The sequence below is a fragment of the Trichomycterus rosablanca genome, chromosome 1 (assembly GCF_030014385.1).
Source record: "Trichomycterus rosablanca isolate fTriRos1 chromosome 1, fTriRos1.hap1, whole genome shotgun sequence".
Lineage (NCBI taxonomy): Eukaryota > Metazoa > Chordata > Actinopteri > Siluriformes > Trichomycteridae > Trichomycterus > Trichomycterus rosablanca.
Genome location: NC_085988.1, coordinates 73,456,907 through 73,471,672, shown reverse-complemented (window position 1 = coordinate 73,471,672; position 14,766 = coordinate 73,456,907). Strand labels below are relative to the sequence as shown.

General features: G+C 39.2%; 1 protein-coding gene across 1 annotated transcript in view; it reads right to left on the bottom strand.

Moving 5' to 3' along the window:
- The window catches only part of dock4b (dedicator of cytokinesis 4b), a 222,192-nt gene that overhangs the window by 136,008 nt on the left and 71,418 nt on the right, over window positions 1-14,766 (bottom strand). Inside the window, exons 4-8 of the mRNA XM_062996182.1 lie at window positions 13,475-13,530; window positions 10,254-10,350; window positions 9,876-10,024; window positions 5,529-5,613; window positions 3,952-4,103 (exon numbers count right to left, since the gene is read on the bottom strand). Of these exons, the coding sequence (XP_062852252.1) occupies window positions 3,952-4,103; window positions 5,529-5,613; window positions 9,876-10,024; window positions 10,254-10,350; window positions 13,475-13,530 (539 nt within the window). The remainder of the gene's footprint in view (window positions 1-3,951; window positions 4,104-5,528; window positions 5,614-9,875; window positions 10,025-10,253; window positions 10,351-13,474; window positions 13,531-14,766) is intronic.

Sequence of the window (14,766 nt, the reverse complement as noted above, 5' to 3'; positions counted from 1 at the left end):
GCCCAACTGTGACAGCCTTGTAACAACCTTGTAGTGGTGGGGCTTGAACCGGTGACCTTCTAAATACTAGTCAAGTACCTCAACTTGGACATGTGCCTCCTTCCATGTGCCAACCATGAACCTGCCCCCCCCCCCCCCAACCCAACTAAGAACGTGCATACGCTTTGCTTCACCTGACCCACTTATAGCAATACTGTAAATAGAGCATCTCCCACTATACATCTCTCTTAAAGACACACACACACACACACACACACACACACACACGTCCTATAACAGCAGTCATTGTTTTTGTCACCAATTTATCATCACTGTTAGCCCTATTTTTAAGTTTTGCTAGCCAACGGTCCTTTTTTCAGACTGAACTGGATAACATTAAATGTGTGTGTGTGTGTGTGTGTGTGTGTGGTCAGCGAGACAAATCAAATGTGTCTCCTGTGGGTAAAAAATAAATTGCTTTAGTTTTAGAAGTATGAAAAACCCTGGACAGGTACCACAGGTTGAAAACCCCTACGCTAGGCTAAAACTGCCCTAGTGGTCTTTAAATAACCAGTAGCACTAATGACATGCTTTAGAGAACAGGGAATGAACAGGGAATGCTTAGAGGGTTTCCCTAAAATGAGAAGATCAGATTCTATACACATTTCATACATCACAGGCTTGTTTGCCCTCTGCATCGTTGCTCCCAGGCATTTTCAATTCTACACTTACTGTTGACCAGAGAAACTCTAGCAGAGATAAAGATGACCAACTGACTCACTGGCTCCAAAAATTCGACTCAGCTATGGACCAAAACACACAGCTGCTAATCACTTTAGCACTGTAAATTTTTCAATTTTTAATTAAATTAAACTCAATGCTCAAAGCTGTGTGTCCAGAGATAACGGCGAAGGGCTGAAATCAGTTCCTAAAGAGAAGTGTGTGTGCTCACTGGAGAATTCTTATCTCACTCTATGACCAGTCTGATTTCCATAACTGAAAGCCATATTCCCAGTGTCCTTCTGCCGGAACCTGATATTTCCTACTTTGACGTGTGTGATTGTCAAGCAACGCGCTCACACAGGAACCGAGGATTAAATGACCCCTGTGGACACGGCTTGATGAATCGGTCATTCCACAGAGTGATCCCTGAGCAAGGGGTGGATATATTAACCGTGCCACAAAACGGTCCCATGGGAGGAAAGACGGGAAGTCATTATCCTGAAGGCTGTCACTCAGCGTGTTTAATGTATCCAGCTCTGTAGAGCAGAGCTGCAGTAAGATAACAGGCTGATATTTAAGTAAAATAAATTCTGGTTGCTTTAATAAAACAAGTTGTTGTTTTTTTTTTTTTCTATTGTGCAGTAAAATCTCTATTTAGTATTGATTGTTAGTAGATTAGTAGATCTTTGTGGAAAGATAACCAATTTTTTTATTTTATTGTTAAATAAAACTAAAAAAAATATTTTTTTATTTTTAAAATAAACAAAAGTTTTATTTTATTCATAATTATTATTTTTTAATGTGCAGTAAAATCTCTATTTGCTATTGATAGCCAATGGAATAAGCACAGGTCTTTGGTACTTTGTGGAAAGAAAACAAAGTTTTATTTTATTTTATTTATTTATTTATTTTATATTTTTTTTATCTCTATATGGTCTTGATTTTTAGTGGATTAAGCACAGGTCTTTGGTACTTTGTAAAAAGAAAACCAAGTTTTATTTGAATTTTTTTAATAAAACAATAAAGTTTTATCTTATTTATTATTATTTTCTAATGTGCAGTAAAATCTTTATTTGGTATTAATGGACAGTGGAATAAGCACAGGTCTTTGGTACTTTAAGGAAAGAAAACCAAGTTTTATTTTAAATAAAACAAAAAAGTTTTATTTGATTTTTTAGATTTTTAAAATAAAACTAAAGTTTTTTTTTTTATTATTATTATTATTATAATTATTATAATTATTATTTTATTGTGCAGTAAAATCTCTATTTGGTATTGATGACCAGTGAATTAAGCACAGGTCTATGGTCTATGGTATTTTTTTATTTTTAAAATAAAACAAAAGTTTTATTACATTGATAATTATTATTATTAAATTATTCATTTATTATATTTATAAGTTTTTGGTACTTTGTGGAAAGAAAACCAATATACCAGGACAGTGAATCCAGAATTTTAGTTGGCGGACAGAAAATAAATTACTTCCTCCTTGTTTGACATTATTCTGAGTGCAAACACTTCAGCTGCATAAGAAAGCCCGGTGAGATATGAGCATATCTACAGCCCCTTAATTCCCATTTCCAAAGAGAAGGATCAGCTAAAGCATGAATAAAAATTGCCATTGACAGACTGCCACTGACAGTCATGGACTGAGAGGAAACTCAGGAGATCAGAGGTGCACGTGTTGCTCACGAATAAAACCACGGGAAAACGAGCTGGATGGTTCTGTGATTTAATCCCCAGCACCAGTCGGGTTTGAACATGAGCAAGGCTGGCAGTGGTGAGCAAAACTGGGAGCAGTAAAACCATCTGGGACCAAAACACAGACCCATCACTATAGCAGAGACAATAATTAGCTGGAAACCAGCCAGCCAGAGCCGCCACGCAAGCCACGCTGGAAACGAGCCTCAGTAGATTCTGCTTGAAGATAACAGCAGGGACAGATCAAACACAAATACAGGCAGTGAGGGAAAACAGAGCCGGGGAGTCGGTAATTATCAGTAGAGTTAAGCAAAGAGCGTGGACGCACGCACACACACACACACGCACACTACTGCTAACAGAAATGATTCAGTAACTCAGACAACTCTAATAGGTGTGAAAAAACAAGGTGTGAATAATGTCTGTGGTTTTAATATCACACATGAATCTTTAAATCTATAAATCTATAAATCATGGCACAGACAAAAAAGCATTATACTGTATATTTACAATATTTATTGTCTATAAAGACATGATGAAAAACTTGGTTTAAAGAAACTCCAGTGGCCTGCATAGAGCCCTGACCTCAGCCCCACTGAACAGCTTTAGAATAAACTGGAACATCAGTTGATGCTTTCACACTGTCTGAAACTACATTACCAGTAACAGGAAAAACAATAATCTTGGTTTAAAGAAACTCCAGCAGTCTGACATCAGGGTCCGTGTACCTTTGGTCATTCATTTTTCACTTCAAATCATAAAGTTGAAAAACAAGAAAACGGATCGTTTTTCGTTTCGAAAACCAATATTGAAAAACGGGAAAACGGGTTTTAAGATCAAAAATCAAATAACAAACAATTTAAATTTTCCGAAATCAACATTTTTTATCAGTTCAACCGGAAATAAACACACTGTGTCTACAGAATCGGTTGGGAGTTTTCCAAACTAAGTTACCCAAAATTACCTGCTTTAGACTGCCACATCTTGAACATTTTCAAGAACAAGAAGAAATAAACTGTAGACAAACTATCGCAGTAGGTCATCCGGGTACTTTTTACGTACTACGTGTTCGACACACTACCCGCTCTCGCATACTGCTTTTGCATACTGTTTAGTATGGAAGTATGTGATTTTGGACGCAGCCATAGTCAGCTCTCTACACACCACAGAAAAGTCTGTTACACTAACGTAATTACCGTCTGATTGCTAGGACCACCGCACATTGCATATTGCGCTTCATATTCCATAAACTATGTGAATGAACAATGTTAAATCGCTTAAGACAAACCTCAAATTTTGACTTTTACAGCAAATCGCATTTAACACGTAAAAATGATTAGGTTTCCAGGGTGTTTACTTTTCTAGTTATCCAGGAGAGCTACATCATTTTATTGAATAGAAATATTATGTGTAGTGGCTTTAACCAGTTTACAGTTTATCCAAACGAAAACATTCCAAATAAGCAAAAGCATTAGCAGGATTAACAAGTAATCAAGACAAATGTAAATGTAGCTATTGTGGGTCATGTTTAGCCAGATCAACGGTTACCTGAGTGGACGACTCTCTCTGCTGTCGTAGATGAAGAAGAAGACATCCAGCTCTTCACCCAGGTTGGAACTCATGAGACTCTTCATGTGCACAAACAGGTGATGAGTACTGGCAGGGACCGGCGTCTCTTTTTTACGATGCCGATGTTCCATCTGAGTGTGAAAAAAACAATCAAGGTCTAGTAGTTTAGTTTGTAGAAGGTTAAAAACACGGTCTAGCCACTGAACTCCCAACCACAGGTACAGATCTAGCAATGTAGTGAAGTGTTAAAATTCCATTTCTCTATAACTGGCAAAAGCCATTGTTTTATCTGTTATTTTTTAATGCATATTATATTTAATTCCTGAAACATTGTGTTTCTGCTTGGTTCCTTTACTGTCAGCTAAATTTAATTTGTTTCACTTAGCATGCCTTTCTGCTGTCGGAAACTGGTGAGTAAAAACCGCAATATCTGAGAGCACGCTCACACACACTGTACTGTACACACTCCTGTTCAAAACTATAGAAAAATTACATTATACACACAACACTACTTTCAAAAATCCAATAAAACATCCACACAATTCAATAATGGTATTGACTCTAGACACACTCACTCATTTAGCTATCCAGAGTCGTCAGTGTTTATTTATTTATTTATTAGGATTTTAACGTCATGATTCACACTCCTTTGGTTACATTCATGACAGAAACGGAAGTTACTCGTTACACAAGATTCATCGGTTTTACAAGTTTAATGTCAAACACAGTCATGGACAATTTTGTATCTCCATTTCACCTAATTTCCATGTTTTCGGACTGTGGGAGGAAACCAGAGCTCCCGGAGGAAATCTACACAGAAAGGGCCCGGACCGCCCCACCTGGGGATCTAACCCAAGACTTCTTCCTGTGAGGCAACAGTGCTACCCACTGAGCCACCGTGCAGCCCAAATCGTCAGTGTCTAGTCAAAAATTGTGTGGGTACAGTGTAAGTGGAGCTGATAAAATGGACAGGGAGTGTAGAAACAAGGAGGTGGTTTTAATGTTATGGCTGATCAGTGTTTATGACTAATAACAGAGTCCTAACTAAACCAGAGAAGGCACAGGTCTAAAAAAGATGAACCTCTTATTTGACCATACTTGACTTATTTGACCATTTGACTGTGGTACATGATGATGATGACAGTTCATACTCAGTGGTCTGTAACTGAATCAGCAGTAGCAGTAGATTTCATTACTGTGGTGCTGAAAGAGACTTCAGGTCAGATTCAGCGCAGGAACTCCAACCTACCAGTTCCCTCCCTAAAATTTAATTACACAACCTTTAAAACCCCCCGCTTTCAACACTCCTCCTCATTCTGCTCACTGCTTCCTGCATCCATGAGGGCACTAATTGTCTTTATTATACGTTCTCACTTTGTTGCTAATGTACTGTAATTATCCCGTGTTCTTTTGCTCTCTGTAACAGAGATACATTAGTCCTTAATTTCATCAGCCTGCCACGTTTATCACAACGTGTTTAAGAGGTTACATGTGTTCAGTAAAGTAGTGAAGGATGCAGTTGCCGTAGCATTAAGGTTTTTAGAAAGGGTACATACCAGTCTGTACAACTCAGTAACGCTAATGTCGTCGGGGTCCACCATGCTGAACTCTTTCCTGGGCACCAGGTCCAAACCCAGCTGCCTGCAACAACAAACACACACATACTAATTAGTGTGCATCTGAGACATATTAAGATTTTCAAAAAAAAAAAACAACACACTAACATTAATTGTTTATTTGATTCACAAATTAGCAAAATAAATACAAATAAAAAAATTATAATATTAAAAATGTATTTAAAATTGGTTCAAAACTCGTCAGTTCGAAACTCAGCTCTGCCATCCGGCTGGGTGGCTACATAGACACCGATTGGCTGTTGTTCAAACAAGGTGGGGAGCCGGATAGGGACCTCATAACTGATGCAAATATGCCCTGTGCTGGGTGATTTATGGCACCTGCACAGAGTCGAGGAATAATGCATTGATCAGGGTGTGGCTCTCCGTACACAAAGCTGATCCGCATATGATCTCGCTTCGTGCAGGTGAAAAGATCCAGTCGGCTACTGCACACGTGTCGGGGGCATGTGTTAGTTAGAAGTGGAGATCAGCATCACTTGAGAGGAAACGTAATGCAATCGAGTAACTGGATATGACAACATTGGGAGGAAAATTAGTTTAATTAAGTGCCTCCATGTTTATTTCGACTCCTGGTAACCATACAGATATTTCACATAGATTTAATTAAAAACAGCAAACAAATAAAAACAGATCAGCTTATTGTTTTAACCTTTATTTATAAATACACACTAATTCCTAATTTGATGCTTACAAAAACTTCAAATAATAAGGACAGGGGCAGTACAGGAGTAAAAAAATATGTGGAATTACTGACACCTGTTTTTTGACAGTTGGAGAACTTGGAACTATCCACTGGTGATGGTATCATGACCAGTTTACCAGCAAGTGGCAAAAACAAATTAAACGATTTACTGGAAATTTAAGTTTTGTTTCGAAACATTCCACAATAAGAAGGTGAATTGGTAACAACTGAGGGTTAGAGCAGCTCCTAAATCGAGAAGTCTATCTGTGATGCCTCCTCTCTTTTTTTATTAAAATATCTGTTCTTTTATTTAAATAAGATTTTAGGTTTTTGATTATACTCGAGTGTTATACCTGTATTGTCCTTCGTTGAGTGTTTGTTCATTATGTTCATGTTCTTTGGTCGTAAAGCGTCCTTGAGCATGGGAAAGGTGCTGTATAAATAAAACTGATGATGATGATAATAATGTTGTGGGAACATCATCATCACTATCTTTCCACTGCCCAGTAAACACACAGACACTAAACAAACATGTACCTTCGACTCAAGCCCGTGTTATAGGTTGTTACATATTTTGGCAACAGACAGAGTGGCTGAACATAATTAATCAAGCAAGCTGGACATAAAAGCAGCATTGTCACATTCAGGAAGGTATTATAAGAACCTGTGGTATGGTTAGTGTTAACCTATAGATAGAGATGGATGGACGGATGGATGGACGGATGGATGGATAGATCGATCGATAGACAGACAGACAGACAGAGAAAGACAGACAGACAGAGACAGACAGACAGACGGACAGACGGGTGGACAAATAAATAGATAGATAGATAGATAGATAGATAGATAGATAGATAGATAGATAGATAGATAGATAGATAGATAGATAGATAGATAGATAGATAATGATAGATGGATGGATGGATGGATGGATGGATGGATGGATGGATGGATGGATGGATGATAGATAGATAGATAGATAGATAGATAGATAGATAGATAGATAGATAGATAGATAGATATTCAGCAGTTTGAGCTACAGTAGCTCGTCTGTTAGATCGGACCACATGCACCAGCCTTTGCTCCCTACGTGCATCAATGAGCCTTGGCCGACCATCACCCTGTTGCCAGTTTACCACTTTTCCTTCCTTGGACCACTTTTGATAGATACTGACCACTGCAGACAGGGAACCCAGTCGTCTAGCCATCACAATTTGGCCCTTGTCAAACTCGCTCAAATCCTTACGCTCACCCATTTTTCCTGCTTCTAACACATCAACTTTGAGGATAAAATGTTCACTTGCTGCATAATATATCCCACCCACTAACAGGTGCTGTGATTAAGAGATAATCTGCGTTATTCACTTCACCCGTCAATGGTCATACTATTATGCCTGGTCGGTGTATAATACAGAGACATCAATCTGTCAGTAAACACACTCCTCTGTCTGGTGATTGTGATGGATAAAAGCTTTTTAAGTGTCCTTTCCTCAGCCACCTGCACAAAAGTGTCTAGTTCTGTGCCAACAACAGAGCCAGCTTTTCTCACCAGCCTGTCAAGCCATGTAGCATCACTCTTCTTTGTTCTGAACAAACCACAGCATAGAAGAGGATGCTGGAGATGACAGACTAGTGAAACATCAGCAGTTTTTACAGAGTATTTTTACAGATTATATTTACTTAAGTGGGGTTTGCTGTGTGTAGCCCAGAAGTGTTGCTTCATAGACATGTTTTACTGCTGTAGACAATTTGAGCCAATGATCCAAGTAGTAAATGTCTAGCAGAGGTGGAATTACGAATTACGTACATTACTGTAATTGAGTAGTTTTTTGTGTACTTGCACTTTTTAAAGTAGATTTTACAACCAGTAATTTTACTTTTACTTAAGTATGTTTTGTATTAAGAATTGTAATTCGCTACAATTTAAATAACATCCGTTACTGAGTAAAAAAAAAAAGAAAACAATAAAAACCTGGACATCAAACCTGCCCGTTAGGCTGTTTGATCCGGCCTGCTGAGCATTTACGAAATTGTTCTTTAGAGTAGGGCTTGCGAACTGAATCACTGAGTTAACGAGTCAGAAACGACTCACTCTAGCTGCGTCCGGAATCGCATACTTCCATACTCAATAGTACGCGAAATGAGGACGCGAGAGCGGTTAGTATGTCCGAATACGTAGTATACACAAAGAGGTACGCGAGAAGTACCCGGATGACCTACTTATTGGGCAGCCATGTTTGAGTATGCAAGCGATGCACACTTGCGGTCCGCTAATGTATCCCATAATGCAACTGGAGCTGCGTAGGCGTTCGAAGCGGAATAAGAAACAAGAAAGATAGCGGAAAACGGAGTCCTCTGTTCACAAGTGTAAGTAAGATAAATAAAAGAAAACATTTTAAAGACGAATAAATAACAAAAAGACGATAAATATCCAAAGTTTTGGCGAGTGGTGTTTGTAATGAGTCTGTAACTATGGTGATATTACGTCATCACGTCCCCACGTCATCACTTGACGTTGGAAAGATGGCGGACGTAGTACGTAGCGGTGTTGTGTGCATACTGCATACTTCTGTACTGACAGTATGTACTTTTTTACCGGCCGAGTAGTGCATACTTCCTCCAATCTAGTACGTACTCTCTAAGTATGCGATTCCGGACGCAGCTTCTGTTTCATTATGATGTTGTGCATAAACAACTCCTTGAATCGGTTCATTTGGTGAAGAGATTCAGATGTATAAACCAATCAGAGCTTCAGAATTCACATTCTGGGCGGAATTTCAATCTCTTCAATCATTGGTTGTTGTATAAATGACAGTTTAGTGAACAAATCACCAATCACCCCTGCTCCCGCTCAGGTAAACATACAACATCCCACCACCCCCCACCCTACGCCTTCCACCAACCCGCCAGCCCAGGGTGTTACTTTATTTCCAGTTCTGAAAGCTGGCAACCCTAGTTGGCCCTATTGACCTGAACCAAGTTAGTTAGCGTCAAGTCCGACAAGCTATAAAATACAGAGATTTATTGAGGATAAACAGAAATAATGCTGTTTTGAATTGATAAGAGCAGTTGTAGTCTGTTAGGTGTGTAGAGTGGCTAAATCCACACATGAACTGCTAATATGCTGCATGACTATTGAGCTGTGTGTAGTCTGCTGTATCATTCATCTATCAACTTCTGTTGGAAAATGACGTCTCTCCTTCTGTTAAAAAAGTATCGAAGTAACGTTTACTCTGAGCACATTTTAAATGAGTTACTTTTTACTTGAGTAGATTTTTAGACTAGTAATTTTACTCGTACTTAAGTAAAAAATTATCAAGTAATAGTACTTTTACTTGAGTACAATATTTTAGTATTCTTTCCACCCCTGATGTCTAGTGACTCACTGCACTATATATGCTGCCACTGACTGATGGCCCCATGTGACCAAAAAGGAAGTGTTTTTAATTTGTTCTTGTCTCTATAAAAGCAAATGATGACAGGAAAAAAAAACTTCTATGATAAAGAGTCATGGGAACCATCTAACACTAGCGCACCACCACAGACAGAGTGCTAGCAAAACAGTTAAACTGTGTGTTACTTACTCGTTTCCCCAGTCTAACCGTGCAGTGATGTGCTGTTTGACGTCTCTCATACGGTCGTGGGTGAGATGACCCACTAGAACCTGCCGCCGCAGATCCAAGATCTCATTCATCACGTGCCACAACCTGTGAAACAGATCGCCTTCGTTCTTCTGCAGGGCAAAACGATACAGAGAGAGTCAGGAACGGTACGGCACGGCATGTTCAAGTAAATGATAAAGAGGTGTAGAATCATTTCTCACACAGAGAGCTCCAGCTTTATCATTTCACTATAAACACAATATGTGTTGAAGGATGTGTTATAAATCTCACTTTCGCTGACAAGTGTTTTGAAGGAGATAAGACTTATCTGTCTCTGTGGGCTGGTGTGAAAATATTTACCACATAGAGCTGCTTCCACAAGGTGCCCCATTCCCGTAATGTGGACGTCATCTCTGTGATGACCGTGTCCTCCGTCGGTACCACCGTCTCAAACTGCCTGTGGGTCAGATCATCAACCGCATCAAAAAAAAACTGTTTGCTGGATGCTTGGTGGACATTCTATTTCAAAACCATTAATTTTACTTATTAGGATTTTAACATCATGGTTTACACACTTTGGTTACATTCATGATAGGACAGGTAGTTACTGGTTACACAAGATTCATCAGTTCACCATGTCAAACACAGTCATGGATAATTTTGCATCTCCAATTTTAGACTCCGCAAACTCCACACAGAAAGGGCCTGAACCGCTCCACCAGGACCTTGTTGCTATGAGGCAACAATGCTACCCACTGAGCCACCTTGCTGCCAACCCCCCCCCCCCCCCCCCTCCCCCAAATCCATTAATTTTAATATTAATGTGAACTTGCACTAACCCCACCCCCGATCCTTTTACAGCTATTACATCGTCCAGTCTTTTGGGGCAGTTTCCACAAGATTTTGGAATTTGTGACCATTAAGTTATTTATTAGGATTTTAACATCATGTTTTACACACTTTGATTACATTCATGACAGGAACAGTAGTTACTCATTGCACATGGTTCGTAAATTCAAGTCTTTAATATCAAACACAGTCTCGGACAATTTAGTATCTCCAATTCACGTCTTTGGACCGCGGGAGGAAACCGGAGCTCCGGGAGTAAACCCACGCAGACACAGGGAGAAACTCCACACAGAAAGGACCCGGACCGCTCCACCTGCGAATCAAACCCAGGACCTTCATGCTGTGAGGCGACAGTGCTACCCACCGAGCCACCGTGTCGCATGACCATTAAGTTATAAGATAATTTGTGAGGTCAGTCGCTGATGTTAAACAAAATGCTCATAATCAACATCAGTGGTGTTGAAGGCAGGACTCTGTGCAGGCCACAAGAGTTTCTCAGTATTAAAGCTGTCAATCCATAAATTTACAAAATGAGCTTTGTACCAACAGGTACATTTGTGCTTGTAAATCATGTCTTTCCCAAATTGTTTATCACAAAGTTGGAAGGATTTATTTTATACACCTGATAGCAATGGCTGTGGCCAGAGGTGGAAAGAGTACTAAAATATTGTACTCAAGTAAAAGTACTATTACTTTAATGAATTTTTACTTAAGTACGAGTAAAGTTACTAGTCTAAAAATCAATCAAATTCAAGTAAAAAGTAACTCATTTAAAATGTACTCAGAGTAAACGTTACTTAGTTACTTTTTTTAACAGGAGAGGGTGACACAATAGTTGTTTTTATTTCAAATATAATGGAACAAACATGTTGATACAACATTTGAAACTTTTTCAAACTGTATAACCACTATTGATGGGTCGTTCACGAACGATCCGATTCTGTTGAACGGCCCTTTAAAATGAACGAAAGGAACCTAGTCGTGACTTTGGGAGTCGTTATATACTGTGTGTGTATATATATATATATATATATATATATATTTAGAGAGAGAGAGAGAGAGAGAGAGAGAGAGAGAGAGAGAGAGAGAGAGAGAGATTTTTCTGAAACTAAATGCAACGCAACCACAGTATGTCTTTTCCCTGTAGTTTTTTCTCTATCACGTATTACCGAGAGGAATGTAATGAAATGAAATGTAAGCCCAGTTTGGCTACAAGTTATACAACACATGATTTATTGCAATTATTTTAAACTATTTTTTTTATTAAAATATACTTGTTATCAATTTGTATACTTTTGACAACAATCTTTTTTTCTCATTTCAGTGTTGTTTGAATTAGATGATTGTTCATTATTGATATTAATATCGGGGCTGTATTATAGTTACAGTAGCGCCTCTCGCTGCCTGAACAAAAGAATTAAGAGCCATTTTTTTTGAACGGGTCTTTAAAAGGAACCGAGCCAAAAGATCCGACTCCCCATCGCAGAATTTACCCATGTGCGTTTTTTTTTTGGCGTTTTTTTTACTCAGTAACGGATGTTATTTAAAATGTAGCGAATTACAATTCTTAATACAAAACATACTTAAGTAAAAGTAAAATTACTGGTTGTAAAATCTACTTTAAAAAGTACAAGTACACAAAAAAACTACTCAATTACAGTAACGCGAGTAAATGTAATTCATTACTTTCCACCTCTGGCTGTGGCTGAAAGACATGTTTTTTAACATAAACATAAAATACTTAGAAGTGGTGTTCACATACTTTAAGTCAGTTAGCTTATTTTATCTGGCTTAGGTATTGCTAACAAAGCATAGAAAAACTTTTGTCTCATGCAGAACTTTGGACACCCCTGGTCAAATGACTTGCTTTGTTGCTTTTATCACTAATGAGTTTGGAAAAAATTTATTTCACTTTTTTCTATTTGTTTTCAAGTTTTTACCACTGTTATATCTTGATCAGAGCTGCAAGGGCAGTTGTAGCCTAGTGGTTAGGGTACTGGACTAGTAGTCGAAAGGTCGCTGGTTCAAGCCCCACCACTGACAGGTTGCCACTGTAGGGACCTTGAGAAAGGAACTTAACCTTCAGTTGCTTAGATAATATACTGTCACAGTACTGTATATCACTTTGTACAAAAGTGTCTGCTAAATGCTGGAAAGTGTAAATGTTTGGTTTCCCCAGAATTACACCCCATACAGGACACCAATTCATCAAGAGGCCTCTGCCTCAACCTCTACCTTATCTCAGACATAGCTTAACATGTCTGTATGTAGACGCTCCACCAGCCAATGGCACAACTGGGAATTCCAACCCTGGATACTACCAGCAGTGGGCTAGTGTGGCTAAAATCAATTTTATAAATTATATGCATTCAGGTTTGTACGCAGGGAAACAGTGATGCTGCAACAGGAAAGAGCCTGCCAGAGGAGTGGCTGTTATGGTCTCAAAATTTGGGCCAGATTTATATTACGTTCATGGTAAAGTGTCCACATACTTTTGGCAAATAGTCTGGCTGTTAAAACGAAACCTTTTTGGGCATTAACAATGAAACTGAATCCATTCTCTAAAGATCCCGATTCACAAAATAGAAACAGGAAGAACTGGCATATAGAGAAGCTGGTAAACGACATGCGGTCTGTATTATTTATCATGTTTAGGGTTTGTTTAAAGGGTGTGAGCTATGGTGGCTCTAACCAGAGCTTCCTCCAGAAGTGGGGGCGAGCAATGTACTCACCCAATGTTCTTTATTTGAGCATTTTTCAAATGAATGTAGCTGGATGGGAAAATCCCCTGCAAAACAGATAGAAAGATAAAGCCTTTTAAGGATCACTAATGATAAGATCACTGACATCACTGAGACATTGTTTCTAGCCTGAATGAATACATCACATACTGTAACTTTAACTCTTTATACCAGGGATCTTCAAAAAGTTTCCACACTTTTATATTTTGGTTGGAAACAGTGAGGGTGGGAGGAGCAGTAATCAGTCGTGTCTGAGAGACTGAGAGACTGAGAGAGCTTATAGTCCGGATTTAGCGCCATCTGATTTCCACCTTTTTGAACCTTTCAAGAGGCTTCAAGGGGAAGAAGATTTTCATGTGATGATGATGTGAAAGCAGTGGTGCATCAGAGGCTACAAGCTCAACCAAAAACGTTTTTTGCTGATGGCATTAAAAAGTTGGTATGACGCCGCTCAGGTGGCGCAGCGGTAAAAACACACGCTGGAACCAGAGCTGGGATCTCGAATACATCGTATCGAATCTCAGCTCTGCCTACCGGCTAAGGATGAGCGGCCAATAGAACAACGATTGGCCTGTTGTTTAGATTTGGGCGGGACTAAGCCGGATGGGGTCTCTCTCCCATGACTGGTGCGATTACGACCTCCGCTGGCTGATTGATGGCGCCTGCACAGAGACGGGAAAAGAGTGCTGTCAGGGTGTGTCCTCTCCGTACACAACGCTGAGCTGCACTGCACTCGTCAAAGCGCAGGTGATAAAATGCATACGGCATGCTGCCCACGTGTCTGAGGGGGCGTGGGTTAGCTTAGTTCTCCTCAATCAGAGCGGGGATCGGCATTGGTGGAGAGGAAGCATGATACAATCGGGCAATTGGACGCACTAAAAACGGGAGAAAATGCATAAACAAAATATATAAAAAAAAGTTGGTATGACTAAGGGAAAAATGCACCGAAAGGTGACTAGAAAAGTGACGTTATTTGTTTTTGAAATTCTTAATAAATAGAGTAAAAAAAAGTCAGGAAACTTTTTGAAGAACCCTCGTACATCACAGTAAGGGCACATTCACATGAGAAGTGTTTTGCTTGGCTTGAGCGATACAATAAAACATCAAAGTGCGAATATGAGACGAATATACATTTGTGTGGAATAACCGTCAAATCCACTTGGAAAGCATCCACATGTATCTGTGTTCAACCGGATTTTCCTCACTGTTTCACTTTTAAACTTGTATTACAGCTCGGGGACCTGAGAAACGGTAAGAATCAGCTTTTCTTAGAGAGTCTGAAA